Raw genomic sequence first — 23843 nt, 5'->3', positions numbered from 1 at the left:
GACCGCAGCGACGAATTTCGTGATTGACTCGCCCGGTCTCTGATTGTGTTTTTCGAAAATGCGCCTCCAATAGAGTTCTGATCTTTTCGGCATAAAATGTACTTTTAATTTGGCTAGTAAGTCAGCGTACGAGACGCTAGATAACGGCATAGGTTGACAGAGTCCAACGCCAACCCGGTACACGGGTGTGCCACTGATGGTCAATAAGGCAGCAGCCTTCTTCCGGTCGTCGGTTATGCCGTTAACGAGCAAAAACCCTTCAACCTGTCCAACATATTCTTCCCAATCCTCTGGGTAGTTTGGATCAAATTCTTTCAAAGAGCCAAGTTGCGCCATTCGGAGGTTTGTTTAATTCCGCCGCGGCCGCTAGCGGTTGACTGTGTATTTTTGAATTTTACCGCCTTACGCTCAGCTGATTGTCGCCGATCCTTCACTAGTCCGCCGTCGATCCCATCTTCGTCGCCACTTGTTAGGTTCAGACAGACGAATGACTCAGTGAGGTTTAACAGTAAGAACCTTTATTAATACACATATGTCAACTCTCAACTGTCAGAATAACTCCGGCTTATATACTCGGGCCGTTTGAACTGTATCCAATCCCCAGCCCGGACTTTCCCGCCGTTACAACATTAACCAATAATTGCAACCGGGCTTCCCGCTTCAAAGAAACCTTTTGCAAATAAGCTACTGACACAACAGTACCACTTTTAGGATATGGCAACTTCTGAGTACCACCAGTCGCCTAGCTCCAGCCATCTCTCGCTTAGGCTTGTGCGGTGCTGCCACCAGTTCAGCTCATTCCCCTCCCCCGCTTCCACTTTTCTGGGATGGTCGCGTACCACCTGCCAGGTGCCAATGTACCACAGGTGGTACCCGTACCACTGGTTGAAAAGCCCTGACATAGGCAATAAACAATAGTAAAAGATGATACAGAGCAAAAGGTTATATAGACGATAGTAAAAGGTTATATGGAGTAATAAACAAAGTAAATGGAAGAAGCAATAACTTTGCAGATACATCCCCCCCACCCCTCCAGGAGACGTAGGATAGGAATGGGTTTAAAGAATCATACTATTTTTAAACTTATGTTATTTCTAACAATAGTAACTTGCTTGGGGTATTCTTTTCTGCTTGATTGTTTGCCATTAATCTCTGCTTAACTGGGTGTAAGCTGCTGGAGAGGATGTGTTCTGGTCTTTTTCTTTCCTTCTTTTTTTATTGTTTCTTTTGATTGGCATGTAACTGTGGTTTATCTGTATGCGTTATCCATGGCTGATTTGTCTGAATGCCAAGCTTTCAGAAACTCCCTAGCATTTTTGGGTTTGGCTTGGTCTAGGATAGTCACAGATTCCCAGTTGAAACTGTGAGATTTAAAAAATCCAGAATTTGATACTCACAACTTGAAGACAAGTCTGGTTAACAAAAGCAAAGATTTATTGAAAAGAAAATTGAAAATAAAAAAAGAAAAGCGTTTGCAAACGCGGCCTCTTAGACCCTTCCCAAATTGGACTGAGTTCAAAGAGCGCCCTGAGCAAGTTTCAAAGTAGGCATTTTATACTCTTTCACGATACACGCCGCCCCTAAGAAGCTTAAGTCATTCTTTGAAGTTGTTTCCTATTTCTAAAGGGGTCCTTCTTACCATTTCCATCTATCCAAGTTATGATCTTATCTAGATCTTATCTCGTTTACTTGTAATTTCCACCTTGGGCGGAAGCTTTTAGCAAGCCCTTGCTGATTACCATTTGTGAATCAATTTGCCTGGGCAGGAAACAGTTAGCCTCATACATTGGTGTTACATTTTATACAATTCATTTATAAAAGAATAACCTTTATTGTTTTCTTCAAAACTATGGTTGAGTCTGTCCATGTGTTGCCTCTTCTGATTGCTAGTTGGTGTTCATGGATGACCTCAGCCTTTTCTGTCCTACGTAATATATTAGATGACTTCTGGTTTTTCTTCTTATGCTATTTAGTTGGTTTATGTTTTATGGTGATGAACCACGGACAACCTCAAGGAGCAACTGGAACAAACTATGGCCCCAGTATACACAAAAATGCTGACAATATATCTGTAAGGTGACAAAGGGAAACAAATTCCAAACGAAACTACTCAAGCTAAACTCCAGAAACAAAGAGACGAATTCAAATGGGCAGTCTACATGTCTAACTCACCACTAGACCATAATATGCTTAGAAAGTCCTCAACTATAACATAAATAACACTAATCAGAATTTTTGACAGCTGTAGAAGCAGGATTGAAAACCACAGGATCTCTTGCCACGGAGACCCAAGCAAAGAGTCAATCCTACCACAGACCAGAAGAAGACAGAAACGGAACCCACTCAATACTCCTAATAGTATTTATTTTCAGTAGGAAATGAATTATTTTGTAACTGTACAATGAAAAGCAAAAGCAAAATACAGTACAGTAAATAAACAATAACAAAATAGGGAATGCCCAAAATAAATACAGTAGTATTTGTCAATAGAATATAAAAACCAATATTCTACAATGCAATATATATCATTATAAAAATATACCTTTTAAAGAAAATCTATTTAAAATGTACAATGCTATACAATATCGTTCAATAGCTTTTTTTCCATTTGGAGTATTTGGGGTGAAATAGGCAGGTGAGACGAGTTAAACCACAGGGCTCTGGGGCTGTGAGTCAGAAAGGAAGATGAGGAAGGGGCTTCATGTGTTTGAGCAACTCAAGACTTCAACCCTTATGATGGTAATGTTCTTGGCATGGCGTCAGGCCCAAGGAACCAGATCAATTTCTGTGAATAAGCCAAAGCAGTTACTTTAGATAGATGAGAGAGAGAGATGGAGATAGATAGATAGATAGATAGATAGATAGATAGATAGATAGATAGATAGATGATAGGTAGGTAGGTAGGTAGATAGATAGATGATTGATAGATAGATAGATGATAGATAGATAGATAGATGATAGATAGATAGATGATAGATAGATAGATAGATAGATAGATAGATAGATAGATAGATAGATAGATAGATAGATAGATAGATAGATAATCAGCCCAGGTTCGAATCTCAGATAAAGGGTATGACTAACTGATGAGAACATAAAGAGTTCGAAATGATCATCTTAGCCTCCCAAATTCTTTATTAGCAATTTGAATAATTTGCATAGATAGATAGATAGATAGATAGATAGATAGATAGATAGATGATAGATAGATAGATAGATAGATGATAGATAGATAGATAGATGATAGATAGATAGATAGATAGATAGATAGATAGATAGATAGATAGATAGATAGATAGATAGATAGATAGATCTCAGGCACTAGCAGAAAAGGCTTTCCTAGTCTGGTCTGTGATGCTTCCTCTGGGGGAGCGATTCCTTGCTGTCCAGCCTCTTAACTGCCTTCTCCCCTTCAGCCAGGGAGTCTACCACATAAGGAGTAACTAATACAATAGGGACCTCAAGCAGTTGCACTGATTGTACAGACTCTTTCTTTGTATCTGCACTATGCACAGATGTTACCACATCAGCCTTGGGCTCAGGCTCTTCTTTCTGTTGTTGGTTGATTGTCACAGAAGAACCAATATTTGTACAAGTGTCAACTGCTGTCAGTGATTCAATTGTTGGGGATAAAACATTATTTTCTTGACTGTTTTGAAAAACACGTTTGTTACAGATGATCATAACACCACTCACCAATAATAAAACTGCCGCAGTATAACCAATATAAATGGCAGCTCCGATATCCTGGTGCTCTGGAGAAGTAGGCATTTTGAAAGAGTTAGGAAACATAATGTCTGTGTTAATCAAGATGGAATAAAAGTTCCAGGAAATGGGAATTAAGATTATGATTCCTGTTAGGAAGTTCATGAAGCCTCCAACGTTAAAAAGAGTGAGCAAAAAAGTTTTGTGTGTTATGGTTCTGACAACATTCCACAAGGCAAAACTCATGAAAGCTATCCCCACGGCTCCCACAATGCAACACAAGCTCAACAAATCTTGAGCTAAAAAAATTTCGCTGGGCAGCATCTTCAGGTCTTCAGTGAATTCCTCACAGTGGACATATCTGTTTACTGGATGAGTGCTGTGCAAATAACAGGCTCTCCAGATTCCGATCCATAACACGCCAGGATACAAGTTGTCCTTACTTTTAATATGCCATATTCTCCAGTAATCAGTGGCTGTTGAGGTAATACACAGGATCCATCCTAAGATGCTAAGCAAATAACCACCAAACTGGGCCCTATTAATCCAGACTGACCATTTTGTAATCAAGGATTCGGTTTCACTTGGTAGTAGCCCATTAAGTGATTTATTGGTCATGAATATGAACTTCGAATTGCTGAAATAAAATCACAAGCAAAATAGCTCAACATACAGTATATTTATACTATTATTCTGCCATGTGCATAAATACATGAATAATTCAGCGGTGTAAAAGGCATTCACCACTGATTCCATTAGGAGCAAATTTCTCCAACAGATTTCTTAGCATGATAATTGTATTTACTAACCAAATTTATATGCCACCCATCACACTATCTAAGTGACTCTTAGTGGTTTACAAATACAAAGAATATTGTTGTCCCCATTCAAATGTCTAAAATATTTAAGTTGCTTATAAAAAGCAGTGTGTTTAAATCAAATATATTCAGCCAATTGTCAAGAAAAAAGCAAAGTGTTACATTAAAAGTTAAGAGAACTTCATGAGATGTATACAAATGTCAGATATTGATGAATATCAAAACTGAAGTAATCCTGCCGCCCATCAATCATTTAATCATTCTTTCTATATACTACAAACTGAACAGGATATATTATTTAAGTATTACATACAAATCCTACTTAGAATAACAATGAGAGTTAACATAAATGGAAGTCACCTACCTTGTAGCCCAAAGATCTTCATTATTCCTCATTTGCAAATATCTTAACTATGAACTATGTTGGTGATTGTAAGTTTGCTGAAACAAAACAAAATAGAATAGTTTAACTTTCATTTATATAGTTGCATGTGTGTGTGTGAGATCCATGATGACACACAAATAAGATTATAACATAGTCAGAACAATTTCTTCTTGGATAAATGTCTGGGATAGTTGTCACAAATGATTCTTTTAAACTGTACCCGTGTTTTGCAACTTCAACAACTTTAAGTGCAGTGTGGTTTGAGTGAGCTGGTATCGCTGTAACAGGTAGCTTATGCAATAGCAGTGGAATTATATTTGAAGTAAAAAGGAAATCCCTCTATTGGTGGCCACGGGCAGATAGTTGCAGCTGTCTCTCAGGGTCTCCAATGCCAAATTTATTTTTATTTATTTTATTTTAATTCCATTTATATCCCGCCCTTCTCCGAAGACTCAGGGCGGCTTACAAGCTTAGCAGTAGCCTTCATTCTATGTATATGCCTGCTTATTAGGGCTTTCACACACACCCCAAGCGGCATTATTACAAAGTCAGCTTAATTGCCCCCAACAATCTGGGTCCTCATTTTACCTACCTCGGAAGGATGGAAGGCTGAGTCAACCTTGAGCCTGGTGGGACTCGAACCTGCACTAATTGCAGGCAGCTGGTGTTACTTAAGGAGGCATTAGCCCACTGCTCCACCAAGGCTCCTGACCAGCATCTCTTTTATTCTTCTCCAAAACATCCGTTCTCAACTGTCACCGGGCATTCCAACTCAACTGACAAAACTACAGAATTCCAATGACCAATCTCAGTGAGCAGTTTAATAATAATAATAAACCTTTATTGTCAAAGTACAACATGTGTACATTGAGATTAGCAGAGCCTCCCCCCGTGCTCTCTCCCCCCAACACACAGTGACAACAAACCCTCCATCCCACCACACTATGTGAACCAACTACACCACACACCGGCCTCCCAAGTCAATTCTGCATAAGATTATGTCCCATTTAAAAGCCTAACAGCCCATGGATAAAAGCTATTTTTCAGCCTGTTGGTACGGCTGGCTATATTCCTATATCTCCTACCGGATGGTAGGAGAGTAAAGAGATACTGTCCAGGATGTGAGTCATCCCTGAGAGTCTTCCTCACTCTTCCAAGGCAACGAGCCCTGGCGAGGTCATCCAGTGGTGTCAGGGAACAGCCCACAATGTCTTGTGCTGTGCTCACTACCCTCTGTAATACTTTCCTGTCCGCGGCTGTCAGACCAGCATACCAAACCACAATACCATACGAGAGGACGCTCTCTATAGTAGACCGGTAAAAGCGGGTCATTAGCCATTGTTCTACCCTGTTCTTCCGCAAGACCCTGAGAAAGTGAAGCCTCTGTTGGGCCTTTCTAGCCACCTGGGTTGTGTACTTTCCAGGTCAGATCTTCACAGAGGTAGACTCCCAGAAATTTAAAGGAGGAAACTCTCTACACAGTCCTCCCCGATGTAAAGTGGGGCAGGTTCCTCTTTTTTCTCCGGAAGTCTAACACCATCTTTTTCGTCTTGCCAATGTTTAGGTGCAAGTTGTTACTACACCATATGGATAGTTTCCATCTTTCTTTCAAATTAATGCAGACATTAATACATACAAACAAAATAAACGAATCCGATAGATGTAATCTTAATGTAAAATGTTATGTTATGCTAAATATCTTGTTTGTCCGTCAATCTGCCAGTTTGAGCTAGTTGTTTATCTCCACCGAATTCCCTTCTAAAGCAATTTAAAAGTACAAAATGTTACAAAGAGATGCTTTACAACAAATAAAAGGGATCAAAATGTATATGAAAGAGCTGAAAACAGAGAAACAATAGCCGAGAAGGGAAAGGTGGACCTCTAAATAACTATCTAACTCTAAATAACTGTCTAATTGCCTGATTTGGTACAGCAACCAAACAGAACAGGTACGGACTCCAACAGATAGTCAAGACTTCAGAAAGAACAATACCAACAGCACTTAGCCTTATATGCTGCTTTACAGCCCACTCTAAGCAGTTTTAGAGTCAGCATTTTGCCCCCAACAATCTGAGTCCTCATTTTACCAACCTCAAAAGGTAGGGAGACTGAATCAACCATGAGCCGGTGACATTCGAACTGCTGACAGTCAGCAGAATTAGCCTGCAATACCACATTCCAACCACCGTGCCACCATGGCAACCAGCCTGCCTTCCACAGAAGACCTGAATATTGCGCAGGTCAGAAGGAGGGCTAAGAAAGTATCCACAGACCCCTCCCATCCTGAACATACGGCTGTTTCAACTTCTCCCCTCAGGACACTGTGCCAAAACAACAAGACCCAGGAACAGTTTTCGTTTCCCCTCGATCCATCACTCTGCCGAATCTTTAAACCCTTTATCAGATTAACATCACTGTCATCACCATTAGGCCCTGTGCAGAGCAAGGGTCTTCAAGAAAGCCAACAAACTCAGCACCAAGGACCCCCACAGATCAGGCCTGAGCTGCAAATACTCTCCTCCATCAGGATCTCACCTGGTTTGCAATCAGAGTCCAGCAATCCCTTCCTCTCCTTCGGGGGGGGGGGGGGGAGAGAGAGAGAGAAGGGAGGAGAGATGGATTTAGAGGGAAAGAAAGGCAGGTGCCTCTGCTTGTTCCCTGTAAGAAGAGGGAATCTGCAAAGCACGAATACTGATGAGACAAAAAGGGTTAAGAAAAGGAGAAAGGGCGGGGGGGGGAGTCCTGGAGAATGAGAAAGAAAGGCAAAAGTGTTTTGAAGGGAACAGAGAGGAAAATTCTCATTGATGACAATTAATGTAGGTGAAAATAAAATATATCTAGAATAATGTTTGACAGAGCCTCCATGGACTAGTATGGTCTATCTGGAAAAAAATAGAGCAGCTTTTGGCTATAGAAGCAGTCTAAACATTGAATGTGCATGTATTTTCTGCTTCTCGGCTTTGTAACTTTTGATCTTGGAAAGTTATTGGGGAATTAAATAATATTAGAGCTCTTTGCAGTTGAATTGTATAGTGTTGTCTTTACCTAAACAGAAAATGCAATGAACCGTTCAGATTTTGTCCCAAAGTTGCTTGCGTTCAACCAGACCCTGTCAGATAGATAGACATTGTTGCGATTGTATTAATCTTAATGAATCCACTCATCATTGGTAAGCAAAATTCAGAATCCTAGGATCAGAAAGGGCTCAGATTTTACATGACACCACAGACAGAAAAATGCAGAATTACTCCTTACACTGGATGATGCAAAAGGAAGGAATGGTATGAAATTCAAAGAAGATGCTTTCAGTCAGATAAAACTTTTATTTCAATAAATTGGTTGTTCATGAGATCCAGACTGAGGGAATCTTTTAGAACTAGCAGTGGGAGGGTGGATGTCCAAGCGGTCCGTGATCGATTCTAACCAGCAAAAGTGGCCTATTTCGGTCTCCAGGGCTTTGATCATCCTAGTTACTCTTCTCTGAATTTTTTCCAAACTCTCAACATCTTTTTTGTGACATGGTGACCAAAACTGGCGGCAGTATTCAAGGTGTGTGGTCTTACCAAGGGCTTTATAAAGCGGTACTAATACCTCGCGTGATCTTGATTCTGTGCCTCTGTTTATACAACCCAGGATTGTATTAGCCTTTTTGGCTGCTGCTGCTGCACACAACTGACTCATAGTCAAGTGATTGGACTCCAAGGTCCCTGTCCTTAAGCCAGGTTGTCATGGTTCCAATTAATGAGCCAGATCAAAGAATACTGCATGAATGTTTATTCTAAAAAAGTCTATAATAATGAGAATGGAGCATCAGCACTCATGGATGGATGCCAGAATCTGAATTCTCCTCCCCTTTACACATCATATCATACAGAATTTCCCTCCCATAATTACACATCATGAATCACATTCTCCAATTAGTTTAACACATGAAGTTTCACTTCCCTTCTGAAGTGCACTGTCCCTTATCTTCTCAAAACATCCGAGTTGAATTCCTCCTGCGCTTTAGTGATTTAAAGCCAAAGGCTGCCTCTTATATTGTCAGTGCAAAAACATGTCAATGTGTGCAGCATTGACACAGGTCTTGCCCAATCTGTATTTGTTCCTTTGGTTTTTTCCTGGTTAAGTGTAAAACTTTGCTTTTTTCCACACTGAAACTCATTTTGTTGGATAGGGCCCATTGTTCAAGTTTGTCAAGATCTTTTTGGATCCTGTGTTTGTCTTCCGGGCTACTTTTGGATCCCGAGTTTGTGTTCTGTTGGCTACTCCTGACAGTTTGGTGTCATCTGCAAATTTGATGACTTCCCTTTCAATGCTCTCATCTAAGTCATTTATGAAGATGTTCAAGAATACTGGGCCTAAGACGGAACCTTGTGGTACCCCACCTATTACTTCTCTCCATGTGGATGTAGTGCCATTGAGGACTACTCATTGAATATGGTTTGTCAGCCAGCTACAGATTCATCTGGTGGTGATGTTGTCTATTCCACTTTTTCCTAGCTTACCAAGGAGTAGGTTGTGGTTTACCTTGTCAAATGCCTCACTGAAATCTAGGTATACTACGTCCACTGCATTTTGCTAGTCTGCTAGTTTGGTCACTTTATCGAAGAATGAGATGAGATTGGTCTGGCATGATCTGTTTTTAACAAACCCGTGCTGGCTACTTTGTTTGTTTCTAGTTGTTCGCAGATCTGTTTTTTGATTATCTTTTCTAGGATCTTCCCAGGTATTGATGTTAAACTGATTGGTCCGTAGTTTCCTGGGTCTGTTTTTTCCCCCTTTCTTGAAGATGGGGATCACATCAGCCCTTTTCCAATCCTCAGGTGCTTCCCCGGTGCTCCAGGATTTTTGAAAGATGTGGTGCAGTGGTTCTGAGATAACATCTGCCAGCTCCTTCAGAACTCTGGGATGTAATCTGTCAGGCCCCGGTGATTTATATTCATCAAGGTCAGATAGGTGTCCTCTTACCATTTTCTTGCTTATTTTAATTTTTGTTTCTAATTTATCTTTTGCGGTTGGGTTTTTTTGGTATGTTGGGCTATAATTTCTTTTTGTGTGAAGACTGATGCAAAAGTATGAGTTAAACAGCTCTGCTTTTTCCGTTGCCTGTAATTTCCTTGCCATCTTCTCTCTTTAGTGGGCCTACAGTTTCCTTGACTTTTTTCTTGTTGTTAATATATTGGAAGAAACGTTTTTTGTTGCCCTTGATTTCTGTTGGTAGTCAAGGAGAGAAGCAACCTGGAATTAAGGAGAAGTTTCCTGACAGTGAGAACAATTAATCAGTGGAACGACTTGCCTCCAGAAGTTGTGGGCTCTGGGCAGTCTTGAAGCATTCAGAGGGGATCGGCCTCTGCTTCAGATGGGCAGAGAAGCCCAGCTTCCCAGCATTGGAGCTGGGTCATCAGGCCTCGGGGAAGCGCTGGCCTGCCCACCCGATGGACTCAGGCGCAATGGCGGGGTGGGCGTCGTGGCGGAGGCTTGGTGGTGGCGAGCTGTTGCTGCCCAGACTGCTGGGCCCAGTGGCAGGTCCAGTGATGCCTTCGTTCCCCATCTGTTGGACACCTTTGAGGGGGGCACCCCAGACTCTAGAGGCCAAGCCGGGCAGCGGAGGCACCCAACAAGCTCAGGGCGGCTCTCCCAAGCAGGGGGCGCCGTTGGGGAGAACTCGGCCAGGGCGGAGCAGGGCTCAGCAGACGCCCCGCTGCCAGGGAGGCCGGCCTGGGAGACCCGCTGTGCGGGATCCTGGGGGTCGCTTCTGCGGGGCCCGAGGCTGCCCGGCTCGAGTTGCCTGGCTGGTGCGGCACTGGCGGTCATCAGAAGACCGCCGGGCCTTGGATTCCACACAGGGCAGCCTCCTTTCATTCTGGGATGGACGGAAGGGGTGCGGACGGGGCTTGTGTGTCGGGTGTGAAGGCTCGACTTCAGCTGCTCTAACAGTTACATAGTTGAATGCATTGTTCTGTTTTTCTTTTTACATAGCTACCTTACTGATTTGAATGTGTTTGGAAAGTAAGGGAAGTTTATTTCTTCCTTTTTATTATATGAGGTCCTTTTATTTTTGTGTGCTATAAAATTAATGTCAACTCTTAGCAATCACATAGATTGATTTTTAGATAGATAGATAGATGATAGATAGATAGATAATTTTTGCTAAAACTTTTAAACAAGAAGATAACAATTAGCACAAACTAGTATAAAGGAAAGAAGTGTAAGAAAAGAAGTGTAAGAACGCACAGCTTCATGGGTTAATTTGTATTTATTAGGTCGCCCCTCACATTTCACAGGCTGAGGTTGCTGCAGATAGGACCCAAATACCGATTCCCCCCCCCATCCTGGCTTTGCCCTCTGTAATACCTTTTAAATGTGCTTGAGGAGCCACAGGTAGTTAGTTACCTGCCCTAGCTACTCAAGGCTTCCTGGCTGCCTCTCCTAGGAAGTGTCTGCAGGGCACCAACCCCAAGGACACACATAAAGGGTGTCACATAGCCCTGAATCTTGGGGAAAGACTTCTGAGCAGCTAGGAATTGCGGGGGGGGGGGTTCACTAATGTTACACCCACATTGCCCGGTTAGCTGATGCTGCCACAATTCCCAGCTGACCTCGTGCACCTGGCTGGGCTCAGGGAGGCTCAGCATTCGCAGGCGAAAGTCGGGGGGGGGGGAGCCCATGGCCCAGCATCTCTCCGGGGGGGGCGAGGGGGCACCTTCGGGCAGAGCTGAGCGGCGCCTGCGGGGGAAGGGCGGGCTCGGCGTTCAGCTACGGGATCCTGGCTGCAATTTGTGCGACCCCCAATTCAGCCCAGGATCCAGCAGAACTTCTCCGACAGCCGCTCCGAAGACCCCCCCGGCCAGGACGAGCCCACTTGGCGGGCCAGCCCGTTCCACCGTGGCGGAAAAGTCCTCCGGGAGTCCAGCCTGACAGCATCAGCGGGACAGAGTCGTCTGGGACAACCTTCCGTTCGGCGACCCCCCCTCCCGTTCTCCGAGCCCCGAGCCCCCAGTGCGGACCCGCCGCCGCCGCCCCCCCGTCCTTCCGGACCCCCGAACCGCCCTCCGGCCCCCTGACGGGGCGGGCCGGGGGCGTGCGGCGCTCCGGGGCGGCCGCGGCGGAGGGGAGGAAGGCTGCCTCGCTCGCTCGCGCCCCGCTGCCCGCGCCCGGGAGGCGGTTCCTGCCCGCCCCGCCCCCTCCTCCCGCCGCCCCGCCCCTCCCTCCCGCGGCCCCGCCCCCTCCTCCCGTGCTGCCTCGCGGCGCGGGAGGCGGGCTGCAGTTTAAATCCTGCCGGCCAATGGGCAGCGCGCTCGGCCGCCCGTAACGCTCCGGCTCCGGCTTCGAAGGCTCCGGCGGCGGCGGCGGCGGCGGCGTTGGCGGCGTTGGGGATGAGCGCGGCGGTGCCCGGCAGGGGCTCCCGGTCGGCGGGGGTGGGGCGGGGGTCGGCGCCCTCCTCCTCGGGGCCGGCGGCGGAGAGCCGGGCGGTGCCGGAGGTGCTGGTGGACCCGCGCAGCCGGCGCTGCTACAGCCTGGGCCGCTTCCTGGGCAAGGGCGGCTTCGCCAAGTGCTACGAGATCACGGAGGCGGAGAGCCGCGAGGCGCTGGCCTGCAAGGTGGTGCCCAAGGCGCTGCTGCTGAAGGCGCCGCAGAAGGAGAAGATGACCATGGAGATCGCCATCCACCGCAGCCTCCAGCACCGCCACGTGGTGGCCTTCCGGGGCTTCTTCGAGGACAGCCACTTCGTCTTCGTGGTGCTCGAGCTCTGCCGACGGCGGGTAGGCAGGGCGGGCGCCGCGGCGGGAAGGCGGGCGGAGGTCCCAGCCCCGCCCCGGTTCTGCTCCCGCAAGCGCCCGGCCGGCGGCAACGGCCCCCTCCCGGACCGCCGGCGGGAAGGCGCGGCGGCAGCTCCCCTCCCCCGCCTCTCCTCGGCCGCCGTTTGCTGCAAGCGAGGCCCGGGAAAGCCGAAGGACGAGCCGCGGGCTGGGGAGGGGTCGCGCTGAGGTCCCCCGTTCGGAAACGAGCGTTTCCGTTTCTGTCGGGGGCCGGTTGCTTCCTCCTCCGCCTGGATTCTTTCTGGCGCTCCGGGGGGGAAGCGCAGCTCCTCCTTGCTGCAACCGGCTGAAAATGCCGTCGGCGGACGTCTAAATGCTGAATCCAAGCGAAGAGGAGCAAATGAATGGGGGGCTGACCTTGGGGGAGTCGGGATCGCCCCTTAAAGAGCGGGGAGGGCTCGGAGGAGACGTGGCGGCACTGGGAGAGAGGAAGGCGGCGCTTGGCCGCAGCCCTCCAGACCCCCGGCTTCTCCCAACTGCTCCGCTTCCTTGACTTGGCCAGACGTTGAAGCCTCTTTGGGCTCCGCCCTGTCCCACCTGCGTGAAAGCAACTCTAGGGACGCTGCCTTTGGGCTTCCCTTTCACGCCTCCCTCCTCCTGCCTCCCCCAGGTCAGCTTTACAGTTTCTAAAAACACTATTATGGCCAAAGACCAGCAAAAGGAGGGTGGGCTATAAAGGATTAAAAAGCATAAAAGATACATCGGACGTAAAAAAGAAACTAAAACCTAAAAAGAATCTAAAATGAGGGCCTAGCAAGGGAGATCCTGGATCCTGAATGACCCTGGAATCGCTAGGACTGGTTTGGGCACATGATCCAAGTGCGATAGGCTGCAGCCTCTGCCTTGGCCCCTTTCTCATTCCAGTGGCCTGGGGGTTGCACCCTACTCTGAGCGAGGACCCTCCATAAAGCGTGCCTATTGGATAAAGTATCCATCAGTCGATGGAGGAGCCTCCCGCACTTGAAGTCTAGGACGGGGCATAAAGAGAGGTGGCCTTGTGGGAGGAGGGTTTCCAGTGAGATGTTGGTGAACTGATCCGTGGCGGAAGGATCATCCCTCCCTAAAACCAAATCGCCCTTCTGCAAAAAGTATCTTTTCTTCTTCCAGCCAGTCCTGAAGGTTCCCTCTTGGGCGTCTTGCACAGTTTGAGGATTGTGTTGAGGCTGATCAGGGTGGACCATCCTTCCCCTCCCCTCTTTACATATATAGGGACAATGACCACAAGGCAGGTAAAGAGTGAGGCCAGAAGCCCAGATTGTTTTTAATGGTCCCCGGAGGTCTTAGTTGGGCATCTCCGTCTCTGGTGCCCACAGTGGCAGATTCTCTCTAGCTTGGCCAGGGCATCCGCTTCCAGGGGAGGGATCCATATAGGGACTGAAAGAATGCCTCCTGGGTCCCGGGGGGGGGAGGTGAAGTTCCAACTGGCTGGCTCTTGGGGAGCTTTACGGGATCTGCCAGAAACAGCTGACTCATTGGCTCTGGCTGCCTGGATGAGCCTGTCTGGCTGTTCCCTCTTTCTCGCATGCCGGAGATCCTGTGCTGCTCCTGCTGTAGAATTGGATGCATAAGTCTATTAAGGGGTAGCAAGAGCTACCTGACTGCTCTTTAGAAGGCCAGATCCTGAAGCTAAAACTCAAATACTTTGGCCACCTAATGAGAAGGAAGGACTCACTGGAGCAGAGCCTCATGCTGGGAAAGGTTGAGGGCAAGAGAAGAAGGGGACGACAGAGAATGAGGTGGCTGGATGGAGTCACTGAAGCAGGAGGCGTGAGCTTAGATGGACTCCAGAAGATGGTAGAGGACAGGAACATTGTCCATAGGGTCGCGATGGGTCGGACACGACTTCGCAACTAACAACAACAACAACAAGAGCTTTTTTGGCATCATCCAACCCTGGGTGGGGTAGTTCTCCAGCAGGAGACTTGGCAGGGCTCAGGGCAGACTGGCGGTGACCTGAGGCCACCACTTCAGTTATCCTTTGATTTGGGTTGGGGGGGTCCCCTTGGCTCGGCACTGAGTTCTTGTTGCTGGAATGAGTAGGGGTTGGTAGCAGGAGGCGATTCTTCATTGAAGGCATTTAACTAGAGCAGGTTTGGGAAAGAATTGCTGGCAAATTTAGGCATAACTCCCAGAGCCTCTGCAGGGGGGCTAATCCCTCAATTCTGAAGATGAATTTGGCTGGATGGTCACTTGCAAGAGCACCATTTAGATTAGAATATGGAGGTTCGACCTGGGGACTTTGGGCCAGGCAGAAACCTGCAAAGTTTGATTTTTGAGCAAAGGGTGGGGAGGAATTCATATCTTCAGAGTTGGGAGGGATTTGTGCTTTTCTACAGGGTGTCATCACAGGCGAGGGGAACCATACTTGGGCTTGTCCAATGCAATTAGAAGTGAGGCAGGGCTGTTTCTCCTGGGGGCAGCGGAGCCCCCCCCAGTTTGGAGGCAATGTGTCTCGACTGGGTTTCTGTATTGCTTGGCAAAGCTTTGCTACGCTTGCAGAGCAGCTTCCTCTGGGCATCGGGATTGCCTGGGTTCTTGCAACATGGCTGGCGTGGAGGTCAGAGGAGTCCCTGTTGGTGTCGCTTTCACAGTCATGGGCGAGGAAGTGGGGAGTGGTGCGTTGGCAGCTTTCTGCGTGCCTTTGAGGAGAGGCCTCAGACGGTTTAGAACAGGGCTGTCTCCAGCCTTTTAAGACTTGGGGACTTCAACTCCCAGAATTCCACAGCCAGCATGGCAGTTGACGTCCACCAGGTCGTAACATTGCCCACATTGTAACCATCCCCACCCCGGTTTAGAGGATGAGCAGCTCAGAGGCTACCTTGATTCTGGAGATCCCTCTTGCTGGCAGGCCTGGGAGGGTGTGCCAAAAGGACTGTTTTGGTGTCTGCTCGTTCTTTCCTCAGATTCCCAAGTTCTGTGTTCATATCCTTCCTTAGAGTTTGCTTAGCCTCTGGGCCCAGGGTGAATCTGGCAGATTTACGCTTCTTGGGGCTGGGTTTTGATGGCTTTTATTTGCAGGGTCTCCTGTCACTTTCCTAGTGAGGAGGTCATGGACACTGACTCATCCTTAATGTCGTGACTCTGCTTAGGAATCCGGTCATTTATATTTGGGGGGGGGCATTTTACAGCTGGCTCAGAAAAACGCGCTTGGCATTTCTTAAGCTGGTCAAGTAGTGAAAATCTTTCAAATCAGTCCTTCTATTTTATCAGTTTAGCGGCTGAGATAAGGAGACTTGCAAGCAGCACACCTGCTTTCATTTTCTCCAAAGTTTCTGAATGCTTTTATGAGGAAACACAGATCGAAACTCTGTCATCCGTGTTTCCTATAGTGGTGGGGCACTTGCCTCTCCCGACCACAGCTTCTCACAGTGTTGCTCGGGCTGTTCTTCTCTCCCCCAGTCCCTGTTGGAGTTGCACAAGCGTCGGAAAGCCCTCACGGAGCCTGAGGCCCGCTACTACCTGCGGCAGATCATCCTGGGCTGCCAGTACCTGCATAGCAACCGCGTCATCCATCGCGACCTCAAGCTGGGCAACCTGTTTCTGAACGATGACATGGAGGTGAAGATCGGTGAGTGGGCTGCGGTCCAATTCTCTGGGCACAGCTGAGGGGGCAGGAAGCCCCCCAGCCTGGGAGGGGTCTTGGCCCCGCTGCTTTTCAGGCCTGGAGAAGGGCCAGTCCAGTGGCGCTCTGCCCGCATCCTCTCCCATTTATGGGGCTGCCCAACTCGAACTGTGATTCTGGATGACATGCAAAAAAGGGAAAACATAAGTCAGCGTCATGGTTCCGACAGATGAAACTCTTCAAAAGAACTTTGAGGCATTGTTTACCTTAAAGCAGGGCTTTTCTACCAGTGGTACGGGCACCACCTGTGGTACATTGGCACCTGGCAGGTGGTACGCGACCATCCTACCAAAGTGGTAGCGGGGGAGGGGAATGAGCTGAACCGGTGGCAGCACCGCACAAGCCTGAGCGAGAGACAGCTGGAGCTGCAGGGCTGTCAGGGCTCAGCGGAAGCGGCAGGATCAGGCACGTCGGTGCGGTCTGATCAAAAGCTGCCGTCACCAAAGCCTCAGCCAGGCCAAGCAATATGCCCAACTTCTCTGGCACCCTTTAGATCCGCTCGGCTCCTCAAGTAGCTGAAGAGCCCTGCCTACCTTTTTGGGGGGGGATGTCACGGTGAACTGTGGGTTACCAGGGAGTAATCTGTCCGTGGCAAGAGGCAGGGAGTGGCCAACTCCAGATCCCGTTGCCGCTTCCCCAAGACAGACAACGGTCTGGCATATTGCATGCATGGGCGCACACACGCACACACAGAGTGCCTGTGAGTTGGGCCCACGGCGGCTATGAATTCGTGGTTGCAGCTGAATCGGCCCAGTGGGATGGGCTGATCATGGTCTTGCCACCCTGAGCCCGGGCATTCCACTGCTAGCCCAGAGGTGGCATCGAGTGGGACAGGCAGGGAAACTGCCATGCGAATCCTGAGGGCCCAGCCCCGCAAGTGGGATTCTGACCCACCATCTGTGGGAGGGGTGGGGATGCCCCGACAGCCCTTCTCAATCTTCCAGAAAACGTCCTGGATCCCAGCTGGTGCTCGCCCTCTCCGTACCAAGCTAGGTCTCAGACCTGCACACAAGGATGATTGCATTCTGGACAAAGAGATCTTTATAAAAGGTCAGCCGGGCCTTTGAAGCACCAGCCAGGGCCCAGAGCCGCCCAGTGAGCGGGAAGCGGGGATGGAATGCAGGTCTGGCGGAAGATGGGCTCACATTTCCCTGCTCTTGATTCCTGCCGTATCGCCCGTTCCCCAGCAATACTTCTCTTCTGCTGAGCAAAGTGCCTAAGGGCCTCCCAAAGGAGGCCCTGGCTGTTGGGGTCTTCAACAAACCTCTGGCGCGTCCCCGAGTGCCAGTCCCAGGCCTCCTTGGGTGAGGCCCAGCAAGGAGGCCCAGTGTTGCAGCCAGCAAAGCAGGAGCAAGAAGCAGCAATGGCCGATCTTTGGAATTTGCAACTCGCTGGCCCTGGGGGTGATTCCTGGAACTCGGGGACGGCTGGTGCTCAGATTTTGGAGTTCCTAAAACCTGATGACATTTAGAATATCGCAGCTGCTCTCTGATCTTTTTTTCCCCAAAGAGAAAAAAGGTGTTAGGATTCAAGTGATTTTCCAGACTTGTAGCTGTTTGCGTCAAGTGCCTGGAGGGCCTGGGGAAAGGGGCTTCTCTGGAGCTTGGGGACCCTTTCCTGGTCTGCAGTTCAGGCACCGGGGAGAGGCATTTGGTCGGCTCTGCCTGCTGGGTTAGGGTCCCTGGCAGAGCTGGACTCAGGGGCTTGTATTTGTCCAGGTGACTTCGGCTTGGCCACCAGGGTGGAGTATGACGGAGAGCGGAAGAAGACCCTGTGTGGGACGCCAAACTACATTGCCCCCGAAGTGCTGGGCAAGAAAGGGCACAGCTTTGAAGTGGACATCTGGTCCATCGGCTGCATCATGTAAGTTTATTTATTTTTATTTATTTATTTTATTTTAATTTCATTTATATCCCGCCCTTCTCCGAAGACTCAGGGCGGCTTACAAGCTTAGCAAGTTTGGGGGTGCCCAAAGACAAGTGAAAACCACAAATGAGACGGGCGGACGCCCAGAGCACCAGGGACATCTCCCAGTCCTGCAGATTGGGGGATGGACAAATAGGGGTTCGGTGGGGCCCTGCAGGACTTGTCTCGATGGTGCTTTCTTTCAAGGGCAACTGGACAAGTTCTTGTTTTGCTAGAAGACACTTCACTTCTCGCCCAAGAAGCTTCCTCAGTTCTGACTGGTGGAGAATGGAACGATTTCTACTCCTTGCAGTCATCTGGTCGTTAGCATTCTTTCTGATGACCTCAACGACTCTCGGAAAGAGCCCTAATGACCAGATGACTGCAAGGAATAGAAATCCTTCCATTCTCCACCATTCAGTCAGAACTGAGGAAGCTTCTTGGGTGAGAAGCAAGAGGTCCTCTAGCAAAACAAGAAGTCCACTTGCCTCTCGTAAAAGCACCTTTGGGGCAACTGGGGATCTCCACAGGCACTTGCAGGACTTGCTTTCTCTGTAAGAATGTGGGGCTCCCCAAACAGCAGAGGCAAATTCAACGAGCTCAGCTTTGGCTTGTTTTAACTGGGATTTGCTGAATAACCTGTAGCTGTTTGACGTCCCTTCCCATAATTATCAGGCATGACTTATCAGGGACAGAAACCACCCTTAGACACCAGGGACTAGGTGGCTGAACAGGCGGACCCTTCCTGCATTGCGCTTGGGGCATTCAGGTGTGTCTGAGGCAGAGTGCAGGTGTTTGCATGATGCCAGAAGGGGGAGCAGAGGTGGCTCTGCCTTCTGAAGACCAGCAGGTCCCTGCACTGTCAGACGGGGTGGGCAAAGGGGCCCTGGGCCTCTCGGGAGAGGAGGCTTTACGGGGAGCTGTTCTGAAGCTCGCTCTCCTTGCAGGTACACCCTTCTGGTTGGGAAACCACCCTTTGAAACCTCCTGTTTGAAGGAGACGTATATTCGGATTAAGAACAACGCATACACCATTCCTACGGTGGGTTCTTTTCGGAGCTCCCAGATAGGCATCGAGGGGATCCTGGGGCTGGGCGTGTGTGCGCGCACACAGTCTGTTTGGAGCGGAGGCAGAACAAGTGTGTGCTTGCCTGCTCTTCCCTCAGGCTTAGCCCGGGGTGGGGGGCCTGGGACCCTCACTGAATCACGGCTCCCACTCTCGTCCTCCTGTGTGGCTGTGTGAGCCGGACTCCTAATAGATTGTAGTTTGGCAGCATTTGGTCGTTGGCCCTTTTCAGTCATCTTCATGTCAATGCCCGAAATCTTATGCTGCCCCGAGTCATTTTGTAAGGGAGATGGGTGGCATAAAAATTAAATGTTTATAAGAATCAGACTGCTCCATCCTGCTGCTTGAGCCACTTGGCTTAATAGCAATAGATACACCGCTTTACAACCTTCCCTAAGCAGTTTACAGAGTCGGCATATTGCTCCCAACAATCTTGTTGAGCTTTCAGACATGTTTGAATTCCGGCGGTCGGGTTCTTCTGCAACTCATTTTGCCTTGCCTGGAATCCAGCCAAGCAGGTCCCTGGGTCAGGATGCCCAGCGCTGGCTTTGTAGCCTCGTGAAGGGGAGGGACACTGGTGGCTGAGGGAGGGGCAAGCCGGAGGTTTTGTTGATGGGGCTGCTGCTGCTGAATTCCTCCTGGCCTACGAGGAACCGGCTTCTGTGGGAATGGTCTGTGGAGCTTCTGTCTGTCTGTCTGTCTGTCCAGCACATCAACCCCGTGGCTGCTAGTCTCATCCAGAAGATGCTGCAACATGACCCGGCTGCCCGCCCCACCATTGACGAGCTGCTGAACGAGGAGTTCTTCACGGCGGGCTACATCCCTTCGCGGCTGCCCACCACCTGCCTTACGGTTCCTCCCCGCTTCTCTCTGGCGCCCAGCAGCTCCGACCCCAGCAGTAGGAGGCCTCTTGCGGTGGTGAACAAAGGTGAGCTGGGGCGAGGCTTTGGAGGGCCTGCGCTGCGGCCCTGGGCTGCGCAGCCGCTGAGCCTTGCCGGTTCTTCCCTGGCGCAGGACCGGACAGCCCCGCCCTGGAGAAGGTGACTGAGAAGGAGGACAAGGCCGGCACCCTACCGGAGCTGGGACAGCCCCTGCCCTGCTACCTGGCCGAACTGCTGCAGCAGCTGATGCAAGTCAACGCTTGCCGGCCCTCGGAAAAAACTCCCGTCAGGCAAGGTGAGGGGTGGCCGGCCGGAGGCTGCGCTTTGGAGCTGGCCAACCCGGGGCGCTTCTTCACCCCGGCCTCTCTCTCTTTTTTTCCCCAGAGGAGGCTGAGGACCCGGCCTGCATCCCCATCTTCTGGGTCAGCAAGTGGGTGGACTACTCTGACAAATATGGGCTAGGTAGGTAGGCGGTCTCGGGGCAGGGGGCTGGGTTGGCCAATAGCCCTTGGGTGGGAATACTCTGGAAACAGCCACCGTCACCCCAGCTCCATTTTCCCTGCAAGGACGGCTGATTTTTCTGTATTTTATGTGAAGGGGGGGGATCTTGGGAAGAGCAGACCCGCTTGCTTGGAGGAGGGCCAGTTTGCCCTAAAACATACGAGGGACAACAGATGTGGGATGAACTCAAAATCAGAGTGGTTTGATTTGATGAGATATGAACGTAGAGAGAATTCAGTTGGCATTTCTCTTGACAATTTGTCAGTCTTTCAACACTTGCGCATCTCAAACTGCCCCCTAAGCCAGGAAAGGGCTTATTTCGCACTAATTAGGCTGGTGACACTTTTGTCAGAATTCCAGCAATTTCTCTCCCTTTTGCTTCTCTTTTTCTGTATTGAGTTAAAGAGATTTAACGGATTATGTACTATGAAATCAGTCTTAACTCTTACTGATATTTTCCCCACGATGACCTGTCTCCCTGGCACCGCAGCGGCCTTCCCACCTACAAAAGCCGCTCCTCTCGGCTCCTGCTCTTCTGGCTGAGAAGGTCACATGGCCACGGGGGCATTGCAACAGCCATAATGTTGGCCACGGGCCGTAAGGCCATTGTTCATCTGAATGAACGGTCCTAAGTTGAGCAGGGCTAGCTGTAATACGTTTCTTTTAAAAGACTCTGGTTTCCTGAGGGAATTGGAGTGCGCCCTTTCCCAGTCCAGCTAAATCCCTTGTGCCAGTCGGGGCGTTCCCATCGTGTGCAGAGAAAGGTGGAGTGCGCGGTCCAGCCAGATGCCTCGGTGGCCTTGGCCCGATTCCCAGACGCTCCCTGCATGGAGACAGGATGTGCCTGGCTCTCCGGCTAGGTCAAAGCAATCCTTGTGGGACTGCGGCCTGATCCGAGGTAGCTGAGGATGCCCCCGCCTTCTCTTCCGCAGGCTACCAACTGTGTGACAACAGCGTGGGGGTCCTTTTCAACGACTCTACTCGCCTCATCATGTACAGCGATGGGGACAAACTGCAATACATTGACCAGAACGGCTCTGAATTGTATTTTGACGTGCACTCTTACCCAGATACTTTCAACAAGAAGGTGAGAGAAGACCCTTGGGACACTGCTCTACCTTTGCCTCAGTTTCCCCTTCTGATGGGGAGGAGGGAAGAAGGTCTCCTCCGTTGCAATCTTGAGTCTGTGCTTGAAGGAGCATCCCTATCTATTTCCATCCGGAGTGGTCCAGGCGGTGTGGCCGGTGGGTCAAAAGGCTTGGTGATGGGCAAGGCCGCAGGGCCAGGGATGCAGATGGGGTGTTCTGGATTTTTCCTGTGCTGTGGCTTAGCCCTGCCCTGATCTTAGGCCAATCCGCTCTGCTCCATTCTTCTCAGATTAAGCTGCTGGAGTATTTCCAGAACTACATGAGTGAACACTTGCTGAAAGCTGGTGCAAACGTGACCCCCCGGGAAGGGGACGAGTTGGCGCGGTTGCCCTACCTCTTGAACTGGTTCCGCACCCGCAGTGCCATCGTCCTGCACCTGAGCAATGGCACCGTGCAGGTCAACTTCTTCCAGGTGATGAGTGGGCCCTCCGGGAGGGGGGACAGGTGGGAATTGCCCACCAGAGAGGGAAGAAAGAGTGGTCTGATGCCCCCCCTCCCCTTCCCACTCATCTGGCCTTCCTGGGAGGAAAGGTGGCAGACCCAAGGAGTGAGAGCGATGTTTCTGGGTTAGCCCTGAGGTTCCTGCAGCCCCCAGGCCTGGGATCGCGTGCTTGCTTTCAGGAGGGCAGGCCCGAGTGCTTTGCCATTAGGGACTGCTGCCTCCCGATGCTAAGCAAGCCCGGCGCTGTCTCTCCTTGGCACACAGGACCACACCAAGCTCATCCTCTGCCCCTTGATGGCCGCCGTCACCTACATCAACGAACGGCGCGAGTTCCACACCTACAAACTGGCCCTGATTGAGGAGTTCGGCTGCTGCAAGGAACTGGCCAGCCGCCTCCGTTACGCCCGCACCATGGTGGAGAAGCTGCTGTCCTCTAAGTCGGGAGCCCCCTCCGCGAAGGTGCCAAGCTAGAGACGGAGGAGGCTCCGCTGGGCTCAGAACTGTGCAGCCCCCCTGGAGGGCCCTCCCTGGCCAGGCCCCCGGCTGCTTTAGGGGCCACAAAAGGGACGGTAACACGCCAGGATGCCTTTTCTCCTGATTCCAATGGGAAAGCCCCGTTTCCTTTTCTGCCCCACATGCAGACTAAACTGTTTTATACTCACTCACTTTGAATAAAGAGAAGCCTCTGGCCGTTGCCTTTTGATTCGGAGTCCAGCCAGCCAGATTCCTTCTCTGGGGGGTGGGCTCAGGCCCCCCCTGCGCGAACGGCTGGCCGAGCTCCTTCCCAGCCAGGCGGCTGCAGGCTGCGCTGCTCGTTTCCTCTTGGCTTTGTGCAACGGAGAATCGGGCCTTTGCTTGTTGCTTTGCTTTGCCCTGGGGACTCTCTTCCCGCTGAGCTTTTCCTCTCTGAGCCGCCAGCCCTGCGCAGAGGGGGGAGGGTGGCCAGGAAGCCCTGCAATAAAGGCAGCTTTGGCCAAAGCCACGGGAGTCCGAGGGCGTCCCAAGGTGGGGGAAGCATGTATGTCCCTGGCCGAGCCCTGAAGGAGATTTGCCCGACTTCTCTGCCAAAGCAGGTCTCCATCCCAGCCCACCTTGTCCTCTTGGGAGGGGGTGTGGCATCGGGGGGGGGGCTTGCACAGGCAGCGTGAGGGGGAGCGGCTCTCGTCAGCCCCCCAGGCCAGGTCTTAGCCAGGCGCTGGACCACAGTTGTTCTGAGGCCTGTGCTGGGGATTTCTCGCCATTGCAGCGAACGGCAGCCTTCAGCCGAGCTTTCAGGGAGATCCTGGGCCACTGGAGCCTTGGTGCACCCCCAGGTGAGTGACCCCCCAGCAATCGAAGGGGAATGGGCTTGACAAGGACCAGCAAACCCCTCAGGATGGAAGCCTCAGGCAGTGGGGACCCTTTGTTGCGTGGAGGTACTCCCCTCTCCCGAGGCATCGTGTGTGTCCAGAGTGGCCCTGCTCAGTCAGGGAGCGCCTGGCCACTGCAGTCCCTGCCCTGCACAGAGCTGTCGTCTGCTGATCCCTGGGCCGTTGCTGACCCGAAGGAGCC

The 23843-nt window shown here is 50.2% G+C and overlaps 1 protein-coding gene across 1 annotated transcript; it reads left to right on the top strand.

Annotated features, from left to right (window-relative positions):
• Window positions 1-12284: 12284 nt before the first annotated feature.
• PLK1 (polo like kinase 1) lies at window positions 12285-23313 on the top strand (the record flags this gene model as incomplete). Its single annotated transcript, XM_083372420.1, has 10 exons — window positions 12285-12671; window positions 16128-16296; window positions 18069-18213; window positions 19203-19296; window positions 20029-20248; window positions 20335-20496; window positions 20586-20663; window positions 21635-21789; window positions 22080-22262; window positions 22557-23313. The coding sequence occupies 10 exons, from the start codon at window positions 12285-12287 to the stop codon at window positions 22761-22763; spliced, it is 1800 nt and encodes a 599-aa protein (XP_083228546.1). The 3' UTR covers window positions 22764-23313.
• Between the last annotated feature and the right edge of the window lie 530 nt (window positions 23314-23843).

The sequence above is a fragment of the Vipera ursinii genome, assembly GCF_947247035.1.
Source record: "Vipera ursinii genome assembly, chromosome: 13".
In the NCBI taxonomy this organism is placed as follows: Eukaryota; Metazoa; Chordata; class Lepidosauria; order Squamata; family Viperidae; genus Vipera; species Vipera ursinii.
Note: the sequence above shows the minus strand (reverse complement) of the source record. Positions and strands in the feature narration are given on the sequence as shown.